This window comes from Halichoerus grypus, chromosome 1, assembly GCF_964656455.1.
Source record: "Halichoerus grypus chromosome 1, mHalGry1.hap1.1, whole genome shotgun sequence".
Lineage (NCBI taxonomy): Eukaryota > Metazoa > Chordata > Mammalia > Carnivora > Phocidae > Halichoerus > Halichoerus grypus.
The window spans coordinates 40,041,435-40,059,319 of record NC_135712.1 but is presented as its reverse complement, the minus strand read 5'-3'; the positions used below and the strand labels follow the sequence as shown (position 1 = coordinate 40,059,319).

The 17,885-nt window shown below is 35.9% G+C and overlaps 1 protein-coding gene across 10 annotated transcripts in view; it reads right to left on the bottom strand.

The window, feature by feature from the left end:
- HTR1F (5-hydroxytryptamine receptor 1F) overlaps window positions 1-17,885 on the bottom strand; it is a 152,251-nt gene that overhangs the window by 114,888 nt on the left and 19,478 nt on the right. For 6 of the 10 annotated variants that reach the window (XR_013443113.1, XM_078059891.1, XM_078059870.1 and 3 more), the window contains one exon: window positions 9,209-9,330. The exons of 2 other annotated variants lie outside the window; for them this stretch is intronic. Coding sequence is in view for 3 of the 8 variants with exons in the window: in XM_078060122.1 (XP_077916248.1) it covers window positions 9,241-9,330 (90 nt within the window). In the remaining 5 variants the exon portion in view is untranslated. Of the gene's footprint in view, window positions 1-8,725; window positions 9,334-17,885 lie in introns of those variants that run through there. 2 more of the 10 variants (XM_078059985.1, XM_078060100.1) reach the window with 2 other exon arrangements.

The window sequence follows — 17,885 nt, the reverse complement described above, 5'->3', positions numbered from 1 at the left end:
TGAAACATTATTAGTACAAGATCTAGGTAAAATTCAACACTGATTAATGTCCTATGGGATAATAATCTATGATAGTTGCGTTTATTTTTCTCCAGGACAGAAATTATTTCTGTGTTAGAAAAACATCTGCAAGTTAACATGTAACGAAATGTGGACTTTTCACCAACAGTGAATTTATCAAAGCACGTTCTTTAGATGATTAAATAATCTGGAGTGTGCCTGTTAGATATTAAAAGCATGCTCCCTTGCTTTGTTTATATAATTTTTCTTAATATCCTTTAATGTATGAGGACCCTATAAAACTTAGTTACTAATTTTTTATTACTATTGTGTATTTTGTAGGCTAAAATGTTTGTGCACTCCAACTAGGTTATCACTTTGCTGCATCATGATGTTTGTCCATCATAACAGTAAATTCCTCTCATTTATATAAGAACATCTAGCTCTTTAGGCTATTCTTCGCTCACACAATGCACCTACTACTTACAGGGATCAGAAGAATAACTATTGATTCACTGTATATACTGTTCAACAAACATTGTTTCTTCATTCGTCAATTATTGATTGAATGTCAGACTCTGAGAATACTGCACTGAACGGGACACAGTCCTTTCTTTTATGAAACTGTAACTTATATTTATATGTGATATTTAAGACCCATTTCTACTTCAAATGTGCCATAAGCATTGATTAGAAAAAAGAACCATGGAAAAGCATTTTTGTTAAGTGATATCCATTTTTACCCCAAAATTTCATCATACAAATTATCGGAGCAAGTCCATCAGTCTCCTAGTTCAAGACATGGGTGGCAATATAATGCTGGTGCTCACGTTAGTCACTCTCCACTGCACATTCACTTTTTAAACATCCAAAATATTTTTCTGTATTTTAAAATAAAGCAACCAAAATGTAGTGAGATATCACTAAATACTCATTAAACAGATCCTCTCAAATCTATTTTGCTACTATTTGGTTTTTCAATAAAGAGTTTCTTTCCATAAAGTGAATAAGAGAAGTCATGAGAAATTAGTATCTTTATGATGATTAACCAGAGCATAACAACATGAGCTAATGAATAATAAAATTGTATCATTATAAAACATATCATTTATCTTGTGACCAAGAATATTCATGCTGTTCTGAAAATATATCTACGAGCATATGCTGATGGACTCTGATACTCTTTTTTTTTTTTTTTAAGATTTTATTTATTTATTTGACACAGAGAGAGAGAGAGCGCGATCACAAGCAGGGGGAGTGACAGAGGGAGAATCAGGCTCCCCGCGGAGCAGGGAGTCCGATGCGGGGCTCAATCCCAGGACCCCGGGATCATGACCTGAGCCTAAGGCAGACGCTTAAAGACTGAGCCACCCAGGCTCCCCAGGACTCTGTGATATTCTTATACATTTCAGTGAATCCATACATATGGATATTTTTTAGTATTTAAAAACCTGCACACATAGAGGAATTTACACATCATAAATGGATTTTTACTTTATGCTGTGGTTCTGAGGTAGGCAATTTTATCTTTTCCCCAAAAATATTATATGCAGACATGTACATTTTTGCACATGATTTCAAAGGGCTTGTAATACCTCTAGAATAGTATCTAGAGTAACGAATACACTACAAAAAACTTGTATCTACATTAAATATTTAAATGACCAGGGAGATTTTTTTTGAAGTATGCTCTGCCAAATTATTTTCACTTGAAAATTTAAAATTCATTTTTAAATCTTATAATATGACTCAATTTATTTTGTAAAAAGATTAAAAGTTAAGTGTGCTTAAATTAGGGGAATACCATTATATATGTTAGATTAAATACTATTTTGGGGCTACAAACTTTAAACAAAGGATAGTTCATCTTTTCACTGAGATCATATTTACACTTCTGTCGAAAATATTTATTATTGGCTTTATGTGAGGATATCAGTAATTTCCAAAGTATTCACAAATTGCATACACCTTTGATTAAAAAGCACTGTCTCCATCAGTATTTTCACAATTTAAGTAAATGACGTTCTTTCCAAAGGAGGACTTGAGTATTTTCTCTGTCAGACTAATGGTGTATCTTACAAGACTGGCTGGTGTCCTTGAAGGAACACACAGTCGTAATTACATGGTTGGAGAATGGAAGGCAAGTGTGTGAACCTCGATGCAGCACTTGTCAGTTCCACTCAAGCCACTGTGGATGTGGAAATGGAATCAAGAGATCTCTAAAGAAATGGGAAGTCCCAGGAGCATGACTGTGAAGGGTATGGGTCTGCATGCCTTCCCATGAGTGCAGGATTCCTCTCTCTCTGTGCCTGTGCCAACTTTGGAGGCTTTGGATTTTAGCTTATTAAGGAAGATGCCTATTTCTTTAGGCACCTCCAACAGGTCACTTATGCTTCATCTGAGAATTTCAGTGCTGGATTTCAGATTCTGCATGTTACATACAAATACAGAATATGACTTATCCTCAAAGGATAGTAAGTGAAAATGAATATCCCTTCAGAAATTGGTGGCTAATTCTCATGAAATCACCCAAGCAAACTGTCAGAGTTTGGAGACAAAACTGAAGTTGTGCAACAGGCAGTAGGAAGTGCTGGTGAGCCTGTGGAGGAAGCTCTCTGTGGTCGTGGCTTTGTTTGCTGGGTGGTACTGCTGGTCTGGGGGGTGAGCCTTTTCAAAGGGAGGGGCAGAACCAAAGATATCTGGACAGATCTTACTGACTTTTTATTTATTTATTTTTTTGCATGCTGACTTTACACCACAAATAAAAACTATTACTTGTCTACCTTCGAAACGGGACCCCATCTACAAATGGTTTTCTGTTGATGAAGAGCACTTGGAAAATCCAGAAGGGAAACAGAGAAAGTTTCTTTTTCTTTTTCTCTATGTTGTTGCTCAGGAAGGAATGGACTTGAGACAGTAGGAAATAGTTATTTCACTGTTTGATTCAGAGAGTTGAATCAAAGATACTAATCTATACTTTTGAATGACAAGAGATAATATTTTCTAGAAAATCCACACATTCAAAATGTTTTGTATTTAGTTCTCAGAATGTTCATTGCTATAATAAAACCAAAACGAAGATTTATTTTATTTTAAATTTTCAAGTCCTTTGGTTTCTGATTTCAGTCTTTTCTGGCTACTCTCTACTGAGTGCCTAATTTACTACTGATCAGCTCATCCTCCATGGGTGAGGTGTCAAATACAAAAAGAGAGAATTCACACTAATTAATTCTCAACTCTGAGCAATGTTAAGAAGCTCATTGGTAACAGGTTTAATGTGTTCTTTAAAATAAAATTTTGGATTATCTGTAGGTTTCAATTTTCTATTCCCCATTGTTATAGACAATTAAGAGTTGTATTTATGGGGTTCCTGGGTGGTTCAGTTGATTAAGCATCTGCCTTCGGCTCAGGTCATGGTCCCAGGGTCCTGGGATTAAGCCCTGCATTGAGCCCTGCATCAAGCTCTGCATGGAGACCCGCATCGAACCCTGAACACCACATCGGGCTCCCTGCTCTGTGGGGAGTCTGCTTCTCCTGCTGCCTCTGTTCCTCCCCTCTGTTCCTGCTCTCTCTCTCTCTCTCTCTCTCAAATAAATAAATAAAATCTTAAAAAAAAGGAGTTGTATTTATACTTAAACTGGATTTGTTAGAAAATTCCTTTTAAAGTAATGAAAAGGGGCTGAAGATATTCTTATCTTTTCCCAGGCATGAGACTAATATTTTTTAATGCTTAACTAATTGAACTTGAATGACACTCTCAACTCATGTTCTGTCAGGAAGTACAAGTTCCCCACTTTGTCAGCTATTTTACAAAGTGGGTTCTTGAAAATTCTCACACACGAACCAAAGAATGTAAAGACATAGATAATCCACCAGATTTCTTAGGAGATGGAACAAAATTTATAACAATATCTTAAAATAATGCAAATAATATAAACACATCACATATATGGGAAAAGACAGTACAATTACCCTCCCCATCCCCAGATAAAATTATAGAAATCTTCAAGCCTGCTGGTCTAGATCTACTGTAGAGTAGGCTTGCTGGCTAGATGTTCAAATGCTCTGCCTTCTCTGACTTTTCCTTAGTGATGAAGACCCAGGGCAGGGAACCAGAGAAGTTCATTAAGTTATCCTAGGAGAGAAAGATCTAGATTGTGGATGTGTGTGGTTGCTTAGCCTGGCTGTATTGAGCTTAAATGTGGTACAATAGCTGGATGCCGGTTATTCTCCTATCTCCTCACCCTTTTCCAAGTAAGGAGTTTCTCTCAAGGCTATCAAGGTAGATCTATTTTTTTAGCACTAATTTCTAATATGAAAGAAATTTGTGAATAAAAGGTGAGTGCTTATTTTGAAGGTTGATGAAATTTCGCCCCACTGCTTTCCAATTTATTTAAATAAACTGGCTAAAATATGGATAACTTTTACTAAGGACTCGGTTTTTTTAAATCAGGGCTTTGAAATTTCTGAACTTAAAATCTCAATTGCAGAACATTGTTTTCATGCAAATGAGAAAAGCACACATACTAGACTATTTGTTTAGGCTTTTACATCTTGATGTTCAGAATTACATGAAAATAGCTTTACATAAAAATCATATTTGTTCATGATATAGAGTACAAAATGGTAGTACAGTTTGACAAATAAAATCTTGGAAATAAATTTTTAAATAGGGCAATAGGAATAATGATGATAACACCTTCCATTAGCCATTCATTATTTATGGACCTTCAAGCATATTGTAGGTGCTGTGGTACTGTCATCCATTCAAGGAATTGATTTGATAGTGGGTAAGACAAATAGCACATAAACAGTACTGATATGACAAGATACATGCTTATAGAGACATATCCAAGTGCAAGGGGAATACTAAGCTGAGAAAAATGGACTGAGGCCAAGGCTGACAAAGTTTTATAAAGGACTTTATCTGAAACTATCAGGCATTCACTGGACATATAAGCAGCAGGTGGGGAGAGGCATTCTAATTGGAGAGGCTGGTCATGTGGGTACAAAGGAGTGAACAAAGATGAACTTTATGAGAAAGCCAAGCAGCTGAAAAGAATGAGTGTTGGAACTGAGTTTGGAAAAATATGCAAGGGTAGGGGAGAGAAGGCTAAAAAATCTGTATTTTTGTTTCTCACCTAGAGAGGGTCATTGATGTATATCAAAGCAAGAAAACAGCATGAAGGGAAATAGGTTTCAGGTATTCTAGAATGAGGATTTGCAGAAGCATAGAAAGAAACAGGTTCCCTGAGACAGAATAGGGTCTTATTGAGTTCCTTTATCCTGGTATAGAGAAAAAAGGAAATCCTTGCTACTGCAAAGAGATCAGTACAAGACGCCTAGGAAAGCAAGCAGGGTTTCTGCAAGTGCATTCTGGGTAACAGACAATGGTGCCGAGAGTGGTAGGAGAATGCAAGAAGAAAACTAACGTCTGGTGAGCATTCAACACATGTCAGGAAATACTTTTTAGTAACATAATCTTATGTGGTTTTCACAATAACCCTATGAAGTGTGAATTATTATCTCAAAGTCAAATATGGTTAAATTAAGTTCCAGAGAGGAACTTACCCAAGGTGATACCACTGGTAGAGGCAGAGACAGGATCTGAAACCCTGCTTGTCTGGTATCATCACTTACACTCTTTTTTGTAGAATCTCCTATTTCAATGTAGCATCTCTCCAACCCATCAGTCCCAAACCATACTGCCTCTCAGGGACATGATTCTGAGCTGACCCCTCTCTGGTTTTATAGGGAAGGTATGGTGCAGTCAGAAACCAGGTCAATACACCTCTGTGAGACTAGAATGGGTCAATCTTTCAAAGAAGTCACAGTGATGGAGAAAAGGGATCAGATGCCAGAAATATTTTGTAAGCAGAGGATATGGTGACCCAATAGATAATATTAAATGAGGGGAAGCTGGGCATTAAGAAATGAATCTTCTGTCTTGAGAGACTGGATTGAAAAAAAAGGTACCATCAACCAACATACAGAATATAGGAGGAGGTACAAGCTCCATGATTAGGAGATTAAATTTGACCTGAAAACAATGAGACATACTTTAGTTCAAACAAATTCACAAGAGAGGAACCAGAGATTTTACCATACCACATTTCATACATTCATTGGTCATTAATTTATTGCAAGCCCAACCATAGCAGACTATAATTCGTTATCAGTCAGGTCCAGACAACTCTGAGGGTCAATATTTGGGAAATATTTCAAATACAACTTAAAGATTTGAAGCAGACACTACTTTTTCTGGTAAGAGATATGTAAATCCACCCTGCAAAGTTAATCTATTATGGCTATGGTCTGAAAAGTTGTTAGGGCAAATAAAAGGTCTGAAGAGTAGTAAAACAGATTTACCATCATGACATTTCTTTTCCACCATGACATATTTTTATGCTTTAGCTACAGCACAATTTGAAAGGATTTGGCATAATATTACTCCTGATGATCACTATCATCAAGTCCAAATACCATTTTTGACCAAGAGGGGAAAGACAAAGGATGTTCCTAAGTATAAACGTTCAGGAGGTAGGGATGGAAGTTGGAGAGATGAATAATACAAACAAAAACAAAAATGACTTTCCCTTTCTTAGTTTTTGAGAGTTTCCATTCTTATAGAATTACCCTGAGTTGAAAATAGGTAGGATTATATCTTTGAATCAATATGGTATTTTTGGCCATCTGTATTCAAAAGGAATGCCAAGAATGTACTTCGTAAACAAAGAATGCATTTATGGAACCACACCTAGCACACTGATGGTCATGTGCAGCTGTTAATCTGATTCCTGGGGATTCCAAGCCTGTTTCCACTGATGGATTCATACAATGGCTATGAATTAATTCATTCACAAGTATTATTGTGCCAGGCAGCATTGCAGGTATGGACCTGAGAATAAAACTGGACAAGTCCTTTCCTAATAGGGGAAAGAGACAATAAAAAAAACCCCATATAAATAGAAATATAATTTCCAAGAGGGCTTTGTGATATGAAGAGTAACAAGTAAAAAAAGCCTGTTTTACATAGTTGAGCTTAAAATAGTGGCCACGGATCTGATCATATAGCATTTTATAGGGCATGATAAGTGATATATATTACAGTAGAATCAGTAGAACTTGATGATGGATTGGATGACAATGAGAGGAAAAGGAAGGGGTCACTAATGACACCCATATTTTTGACTTAAACAACCAAGGGTTTAGTGGCACCATAGGAAAAATAGGGAAAAACTGGGGAGGAACAATTTTAGATAGAACACTGAGAAGTTGATCTGGACATGTAGACTGGATACAAAGATGGTGCAGAGCCATTTGTTGTCTAAGTCTAGAGGTCATGGGAAATTCAGGATTGGGGCTCTAAATCTGGAAAACTTCTGCATATGTAAATTTTTTTTAAGCTGTGGGAACAGTTGAGACAATATGAATAAGGATAAAGAAGGGAAGAGGCCTGAGACTCCAAGAGCATTCCTACATCTCGAGGTCTTGAAAAGGACGATGAACTGCAAAGTAGACTACGTGGGCAAGAGGCTCTTGATACAGAATACCTCTACTGTCTACATTACTTCTCTGTAACTCAAACTGGCAAGCACTACAGCTTATAAATTGTTAATATTCTCTATCATAACTGAGAATCTATGCAATGGGAAAATAAAAATCTTTTAAAAAGAATAAGAGACTGGGGACCACTGGAGTTTTAAAATCTAATACATAGAATTACAAATTAGTATAAATTTAAAAGTATTTTTCATAGATGGTAACATTTTGGCTTTCCATTTAACAAAAAAATAGTTTAATTATTAAACAAATACTTCTAGCTTGGAACTGTAGCTTACATGAGATAATATGCCAGACTGTCTCTTAAGAACTATTAAAATCCATATACATGGCAACAGAGTTATCTTATGGTTGTGTTAATATCCTAAATAATAATAAGAGTTTCTATAAAACTTGGAATTTTATGAAACATTCTTTGATTAACTCAGACAACTATGTAAGGGTTAGAAGGTAAATATTATCATCATTTTGCTAATAGGCACAATGGGATTCAGAGAGGCTGACTGATTTGAATAATGTCATCCAGCTAGGTATATGTGACCTGAATGAGGATCTTATGACTCTAATCCATTGCTCTTCCCAAGATCACACCATTTATTATGTGGTTTGATTTCTTCTTTTTTTTAAATTTTATTATGTTATGTTAATCACCATACATTACATCATTAGTTTTTGATGTAGTGTTCCATGATTCATTGTTTGCATATAACACCCAGTGCTCCATTCAATACGTGCCCTCTTTAATACCCATCACCAGGCTAACCCATCCCCCACCCTCTCCCCTCTAGAACCCTCAGTTTTTTCTCAGAGTCCATAGTCTCTCATGGTTCGTCTCCCCCTCCGATTTCCCCCCCTTCATTTTTCCCTTCCTACTATCTTCTTTTTTTTTTAACATATAATGTATTATTTGTTTCAGAGGTACAGGTCTGTGATTCGATAGTCTTACACAATTCACAGCACTCACCATAGCATATTTCTTATCTATGCTTAGAATCAGAGACGTGTATGGGTTGTGCAGACTGTGTATTGCATGGGTAAGGTATGAATGCCCTTCACACGGGGCAGTAAGCAGCCTGAGCAAGCTAATCAGTAGCTGCGATTAAAATACTTCACTTTGACCATTACGTCTAATAGTCGCAGAAACATGGAGATAAGAGCTAAAACCGATTTGTCATTTTATTAGAGATAGCTATCATCCCTCCAAAGAATAAAAATGAAAAACTGGATCTTCCAAGTGATGATGATGATTGTAAAAATTCTTTGCTAAACCTGAAATTCTGCAGGTTTTCTTTCTGATAGAGTATTTTATGTCTATTTTTCATTTTCTAGAAGCATTTATCTTAATTCACTTTTTCGTTGATCCATGTTCACTCACTCAGCTGTTCTCTTAGCAACATTTCTAAGTTTCTACCGTATCTTCTTCCAGCAGGTTCTCGGGTCTATCCTCCTTGCACCTTTAAACACGACCGGCCATTAGCAAACTGATTAGTCAATGGTGGTGGCCTTTCCTGGAAACAGTACTCACACCTTCATCCCTCTAGTGTCACATCTGCTTTTAGTTCCTTGATTTACCACATTGTTTTTATCATACTCTCCCTAATTCACAACTTATTTTTCTTCATCATTTAAATCTGAGAATGCTCACCATATTGTGATAGATTGAATTATTGGTTTTCATCACCACTCTGCCTCCTCATGTTCCTGCTCTTGTGAGAAGTCAGCAAGAGGCTCACAGTCCACTTTAATCTCACCCTCTCTTCTTAGCTCCTCCTTAAAAAAAAAAAAAAAGAATGAAGCAAATTATTTCTTTTTGATTCTCTCAAAACTTTTCCAGCCAATATATGCCCTGGTTCTGATGTACTGATGTAGCAGTCGCCCTTCCTCTTCCATCCCCATCAACAGCCACTTTTAAAAGTGAAACATCAGGTTTAGAAGTCAAAAGAGAAAAAGATGCACGTGTGCGCGCGTGTGTGTTTGTGAGAATATAAACTATAATGGCTGTGTTATACAATGCATACTAAATAAGGATATTTGGCTATTCTTTTTGTAATTAACATTTATCAATATCTACCAGACATTGGATTAGAGAATCAATTAGAGAACCGAGAGCAAATTTAATTATGACACTTGGGAGAATGGGTTCATTGACCTGCTCTTTATGAAACTATTTATTTGGGGCACCTGGGTGGCTCAGTGGGTTAAGCGTCTGCCTTTGGCTCAGGTCGTGATCCCAGCGTCCTGGGACTGAGCCCCGCAAAGGGCTCCCAGCTCAGCGGGGAGTCTGCTTCTCCCTCTGCCTCTCCCCCTGGCTTGTGTTCTCTCTCTCGCTCACTCTCTCAAAAAAAAAAAAAAAAAAAAAAAAGATACTATTTATTCCACACAGGGAGCAGGACTAGTGTTATCAATAACGGAAAAGCAATCACAAATATTTTGAGATTTAAGGGGTTATGGGAAGTCTCTTTTCTAGCAGGTGTGGGGCATCAAGTTGTTAACATTTAATATAAAATAAGCTAGTAGCATACTACATTTCATGCTTTGTGGGATTAAGGATAGAATACCATAAGATTGCTGGCTATGTCAGCTGGGGTGAATTTCTCATAAAAAAAAAAAGAAACCAATAATTTTGGTCTTTCCTAATTCATACAGTTGATAAGAAAATCAAAGAAAATGTACTTAGAGGTAATTTGGAAAATACAAGGATTATATAAATGTAACTTATTTTATGCCTTTGTTTTAAAATTGGCAAGCCTATTACTGCTTGTCTTAATCAGTTAGTCTGGAAATCAATGGACGTAATCTTCAATTAAAAAAATTATTTTATTTGATATGTTCCAGAGTGCTTACACTGGCTTTTGATTTGGCCATATTTAGTATCATTCAAGATAAATTTACAATTTGATTTACCTGAATTAGTATTCAAATGGTCATGCAAAACTTACAAAACATAAATAGGGTAATAAATACTACTGCTGGTCAAATTTGTAAATCTTAGCCACTTTATTTTAGGTTTATTCCTTTGCCTTTAAGATAGAAAACTAGTAACATTAATAGTAACAACAACAAAAAAATAACACATTTATGAGGTTGATTTTAACCAAGTATTAATCATGGTAAAATGGTTCATAATCTAGGAAACTAATGTTATTGAAATATTTACTCATGTCTATTTCTTTCACTTTTGTCTATCAGATTCTAAGATTTAAACTTGCTCATTATTATTACTGTCCAAAGTTGGGTTGAAGTATTTCTATTGCTCAAAAAGAAATTAAAATATCCACACAGAAATGCAAAAAAGCAGAAAATGAAAGCTAAAAAATAAAATTATCAGTGCAATGTTCTTTTTTTTTTTATTTTTTTTATTTTAAAGATTTTATTTATTTATTTGACAGAGAGAGAGATAGCGAGAGCAGGAACAGAAGCAGGGGGAGTGGGAGAGGGAGAAGCAGGCTTCCCGCAGAGCAGGGAGCCCGATGTGGGGCTCGATCCCAACACCCTGGGATGATGACCTGAGCCGAAGGCAGACGCTTAACAACTGAGCCACCCAGGTGCCCCTATCAGTGCAATGTTCTTGAAAAGAGGTCTAACAAGTTTGAATTAAATTTTTCACATTCAATATTAAATTTTTCCTAATTTTACTAAAGTCTGTAGTTTGTCAATATTAAGCATGGATTTTGGTTAAAATACTAATTAATACTGAATCTCATTTTAGGTAATTTATAAAATATAAAAACATTTTACTTCATATAGCTAATGTTCTTTTATTATCTTATTACAAACATTAAAACTTTATGATCTTTTATGTTAGTGTGATGGAGATACGGGTTAATTATAAAGTTTTTAATTAATAAATAATAAATTAATTAATTTTCCAGTTTTATTTCTTTCTACAACTTACCATACCCAGCATGAACAGGGAAACAAAACAAAACAAAACTAGAAGATATTTTGAAAAGGAATAGCACTATAATGGTGATGTAAAAGAAAAGAGAAAAAATAACAAAGAAGAGTCTAGTTATTGAGGTAATTCACTAAAATTCTAGCTGCCTTCTTTGAATTTAAAATATCCAAACTCACAAAATAGATGAAAAATAAAACTGCCCTATGAAAATAAGTCAAAAGATGAACCAATTGACAAAACTATATAAAAATATTCAAGAGTTGAGAATAAAATCTTATCATCTTGTGCCAATTGATTAGCAATTAAAATACTTTTATGTATATCAGGTTGTGGAGAAATGAATACAACCATACATATTTATAGTGACAACTGGTAAAATTCTTTTCAAAAGAAATGTGGCAATAAGCAACCTGTCCCAATAACGTTCATATCATTTGACTAGTTATCCTACTGCTGGATATTTATCATGCAGAAATAATTTAAATGAAGTAAAAAAGTATGCATATGAGACAATTCACTGAATTGTTTATACCAGTGAAAAACTTGATGTAAACTCTCTTTGTTGTTCTATGGGTATAAAAAGAAGTTAAAGGATATTTTTCTTGTTCCCTAGAATTTTAGGCCAAAGCTCAATCCAGAAGGCAACAAGAACCAATATATAAGTTTATAAATCTAATGATAAGGTTCTATAAGTTTCAATGAGTTGTTGAAGCTAGTCAAATTCCTGCAGTGCATAAAGAGAAGATCCCAAAGTTACCCCATGCTGCAGACTGAATGTTTATGTCTCTCCCAAATTCATTATGTTGAAACTTGGTCCCCAATGTAATGGTATTAGGAGGCGGGGCCTTTGGGAAGTGATTAGGTCATGAGGGTGGAACGCTCATGAATGGTATTAGTGCCCTTAAAAAAAGAGAGCCCAGGGGCGCCTGGGTGGCTCAGTCAATTAAGCGGCTGCCTTCGGCTCAGGTCATGATCCCAGGGTCCTGGGATCGAGCCCCGCATCAGGCTCCCTGCTCAGTGGAGAGTCTGCTTCTCCCTCTCTCTCTGCCTACTTGTGCTATCTCTCTGTCAAATAAATAAATAAAATCTTTAAAAAAAAAAAAAAAAAAAAAAAGAGAGCCCAGAGCTCCCTCTAACCCCACCTCCCTGCGAGGATTAGAAGAAGGGAGAAGACAGCCATCTATAAACCAGGAAACAAGCTCTCTAGACACCAGATCTGTGAATACTTTGATCTGAGACTTCCTAGCCTCCAGAAATGGGAGAAATAAATTTCTATTGTTTGTAAGCCACTCAGTCTATGGTACTTTGTAATAGCATCTTGAACTAAGATGCCCTATTATACCCTTCCCTCTCATCTGCAACTGAGATGAAACAAGTAAGGTTCCCAGTGAGCAAAACTGAAGGAGGTACAGACACAGCCCGGAGAGTAAATGCCTCCTTAAATATTTTGCTCTAGATTTCTTTACTAGCTGGATGTTGGTTTGGCCTATAGACTCAATGGTATGTCTGTAGGATACACAAACAGGGGAAAACATAACTAGAGAAAGGAAAGGGATAGGAGGAGAGGGAAGAGGGGCTGAAGGAGGGGTGGCAGTGGAGGAGCCTGAAAGCCCACCATTGGCAGGGTAGGGTTGCAGGTGGATCAAGTGGAGGTCTGGGAGGACATTTAGGTCTATGCTGTATGCTGTCATCTTCCACCATTCCTCCTGTTCCACAGATCCCTTTGCTTCTGGAGTTGGCTTACTCTGTGAGCAGCCTTCATGGTGTGGTACTGGCAGGACGTCTCAAATACAGAATTGTCCAGATTTTCCCTCCGACCTACAGGAAATATGCAACCTCGCTATGCTAAACAGTGGGTTTGACTCTTCACTGTCACCCCACCATCAGTCCCACTGCCTTGTACATGGATTATTTTTAAAGTTCCTATCACAAACTCTCTGGACTCTGATACTCTGGTATCAGTATCAATACTTGGGAAATACTTGGGAAAAAAATCTGAAGATGTGTGTCTTACATATGCACGTACCTGGTACAGCACTTGACAGGTTCTCTGATTCATTCAGAGGGTTGCTTTACATCTAAGCTAAGGTCTCTCTGTTGAGAGCTCTTCAAACATGAAGCAAATAAACATGTGCAGAATTCCCAGAGTTACACAGCATTTGTATAATTCTTTAAAGCAACCAAAAATAAATCACAAGAACTCTTGTTTTCCTTCCTGATAATGGTGTCTCTTCAGGATCCTATAAAAGCAGAGTGCCATGCTGAAGGTTATCAGACAGTTTCCACAGAAAATGTACTTGTCAATTCCATGTCTGACAAAGAATATCTTTCTGCTAGCTCCCTTGGAGTTGACAGAGCTGTGCTTTATATAGCATGGCTTCCTCAGCGGCGTGAGCAGCGGTACCGACGCGGCATCTGCCAACGCAGTGAATGATGATAAATTTGACACACATTTTGAAACATCTTAGTAATCTTACCCTTTGTCTTCTCTAACTTTTTAGATTAAAGCTTCCTTTATGTCACTTGGAGTTAAGGCATCTGAAAGATTGCCAGAAGCAGAGGTCGAGTCACATTCCAGCTGTGCGTCTCATTTGTAAAATTTAACAGTTTGCAGGATGCCAAAAGCATGGCTTAGTTCATACAGAACAGAACGATAATAAAAAGCTGGAGCTCTCAGCAGTTCCACAAGTGTAGCACTCCCAACTAGTATAGTTTCAAGGACTTGGAAATGTTTTGCTAGCTAAAATGCGTACTGTTCTGTGTAGAATTTCGTAATGGGGATGGATGATAAGGACCACTGCCTGACTCTTCTTATTGAGCATCAGGTTTTTTTTTTATTATTATTACTTCCAATCCTATTTATAACGATTCAGAAAGTCATTATCACTATCAAAGATGCTTTTTTATTGACGATTTGTATATAATGATATGTATTATATAAAGATGCACTTTTCATATTCAGGAACTTAAAATCTAAGAGAACAATAATGATGTAGTACAAGACAATTCAGAAAGCTATGTTGAGTGAAGTTAATGCCTCCTCTTTGATAGCATTCAGTTGCAGGGCTACCAAATCAGCAAAACTGATACTTTTTCTATACATTGGGAAGTGTAGGAATTAGTAAGGACGATAAATCTGGCAGCATTTAATTTCATTTGTGTGTATGCGTGCATGTGCCTGCATGCATGTGAGTAGCTATTTGGAATTTCAGAGAAACTATGGACTCATAACATTCAAGTTGGTCCTACTTATGCATATAATACCTTTTGTTTATAAAATATTTCTGTAATTCATTTTCTTATTTTGATACAACAATTTTGAGATTTTAAGGAGTCTAAGAATTATTTTAGCTCTTTTGTGGTAAATAAAACAGAGACACAAAGATGTTTACAGACTTTACCAAGATGATACTATTAATAAGAGGCCCAGGGAATATTAATTCATTAAACTTTCATTTGCTTATTAAATATGCATTTGTTGAGTTTTTAAAACCTTATTTTAGTTAGTAGTCACTGGGTACACCATAATTAAAGACATATTCCTTGCCTTTCAGAAGCTCACGGCATAGTGAGGGTGGGGGAGATATTTTTATACATAATCTACACATAAATGTAGTAAGCTCAACTATAAATATATACAAATAAGAGCTGTGAGAGGCCAGTAAATTGAATAACAATTTGTAGAGAGACTCTAGGAAGATTTTGTTGAGGATGCGATTGCTAATTGCTTCCGTTAGGAAATTCAGAATGGCAGGTTAATCTGGTTTAGAGATGAAGTTGGAAATGTAGACAGAGGCCAGAGTGTGAAGAATCTTTACACCAGGTTAAAGGTACCTGATTTTATCATTCTTCTACCTCCTTGCTTTTGCCAAACCTATTGCCTCCCAAGTACCACCCCCCAAAAAATTAAACCATTTAACAAAATATATAAAATATAGAAAGAACAGTTAAAAGTCAGAAAACCAGGAAAGTGTTGCTGTAGAAACTAGAGAGCTTTAAGTGGTTTCTGAAATTTAAAAATGTTAAGAATAACTATAACCACAAAAATTTGATTAAAGATATACAATATAATACAATACAATAATAGTAGGAGACTTCAGTACTCCACTATCAATAATGGAGACAATCAATAAGGCAATACATCATTTGAACAACACTAGAATAAATTGAACTAACGGACATATACAGAATGTTTCACCCAACAGCAGAATGCACATTTCTTCTTAAGTGCATGTAGAACATTCTCCAGGATAGATTACATACTAGGTAACAAAACAAATCTCAACAAATTTAAGAAGACTGAAATCATTTCGAGTATTTTATACATAATCTACACATAAATGTAGTAAGTGGCATAAATGCCACTTGGCAACCACAATGGCATAAAACTACAATAACAAAAGGAAAAGGAGAAAACCCACAAATGCATGGAAATTAAACAATGCACTCTTGAACAACCACTGGGTCAAAAAAGAAATCAAAAGGGAACTTAGAATTATCTCGAGACAAACGAAAATAAAACACAGCATACCAAAACTTATAGAATACAGCAAAGCAGTATGAAGAGTGAATTTTGTAGTGATAAATGTCCGTATTAAAAAAGAAGAAAGATCTTAATTAAACAACCTAACTTTACTCCTCAAGCAATTAAAAAAGGAAGAACAAACTAAGCCCAAAGTTAGCAGAAAGAAATAAATAATAAAGATTAGAGTCGAAATAAATGAAATAAATAATAGAAAAATAGAAAAAATCAATGAGTTGGTTTTTTGAAAAGATCAACAAAAATTGACAAATCCTTAGTTAGACTAATCAAGAAAAAGGAGAGAAGACTCAGATAAATAAAATTAAAAATAAAAGAGACATTATAAGTGATGCCCCAGAAATAAAAAAGATCATAAGAGACTACTATGAATAATTATATACCAATGAATTGGAAATGTAAAATAAAAGGATAAATTCCTAGAGACATGCAATAGAACAATACTGAATCAAGAAGAAATAGCATGAACAGATGAATAACACACAAGGAAACTGAATCAGAAATAAAAGATAACCTATCAAAGAAAAAGTCCAGGACCATATGACTTCACAAGTTAATGCTACCAAACATTAAAAAAATTAATACCAACCCTTCTTAAACTCATCCAAAAATAGAAGAGGAAACACTTCCAAACTCATTTTATGAGGTCACCATCACCCTGATATCAAAGCCCAATAAAAATACCATAAGGAAAGAAAACTACAGCCCAATTTCTCTAATAAACATAGATGTAAAATTCTTCAACAAAATATTAGCAAACCAAATTCAACGGTATGTTACAAGGATCATACACATGGACCAAGTGGGGTTTATCCCTGGGATGCAAAGATGGTTCAACATATGCCAAAGAATCAATGTGATACTATATTAGAAGAATGAAGGATAAAAATTAAATAATCATCTCAACAGAGGCAGAAAAAGCATTTGACAAAATCAACACACTTTCATGATACAAACTCTCAACAAATTAGGTATAAAAGGAACTTACCTCAACACACTAAAGGTCTTATACAAAAAACCCACAGCTAACATCATACTCAGTGGTGAAAAACTGAAGGCTTTTCCTCCAAGATCTGGAGCAAGGCCAGGTTGCCTGATCTCATCATTTCTATTCAACATAGCACTAGAAGTCCTAGCTGGGACAATCAGTGAAGAAAAAGAAATGAAACGAATCCAAAGAAGAGAGGAAGAAGTAAAATTATCTCTTTTTGCAGATGACATGATCTTATATGTAGAAAATCCTAAGGATTATACACACACACACACACACACACACACACACACACACACACACACACACACCATTAGAACTAAAAAATGAATTCAGCAAGTTGCAGGATACAAAATCAGCATATAAAAATTACATGTGTTTCTATATACCAACAATGTGCTATCTGAAAAGGAAATCACAAAAATCCATTGACAATAGAATGAAAAAGAACAAAATATTTATAAATAAACTTAACTAGGGGTGCCTGGGTGGCTCAGTCAGTTAAGTGGCTGGCTCTTGATTTCGGCTCAGATCATGATCTCAGGGTCATGGGACTGAGCCCTGCATCAGGCTCTGAGATCAGCGGGGAGTCTGCTTGAGGATTCTCTCTCTCCCTCTGTCCCTCCCTCCACTCAGGCTCTCTCTCTCTTTCTCTCTCTCAAGGAGGTGGAGGACACATACACTGAAAACTATAAAATACTGATCAAAGAAAAACAGACACAAATAACTGCAAAGACATTCTGTGTTTATGGATTGGAAGAGTTAATATTATTAAAATGTCCATACCACCCAAAGCAATCTACAGATTCAGTGCAATCCCTATCAAAATCCTAAAGTCATTTTTCAGAGAAATAGGAAAAACAATCCTAAAAATTCATATGGAACCACAAAGG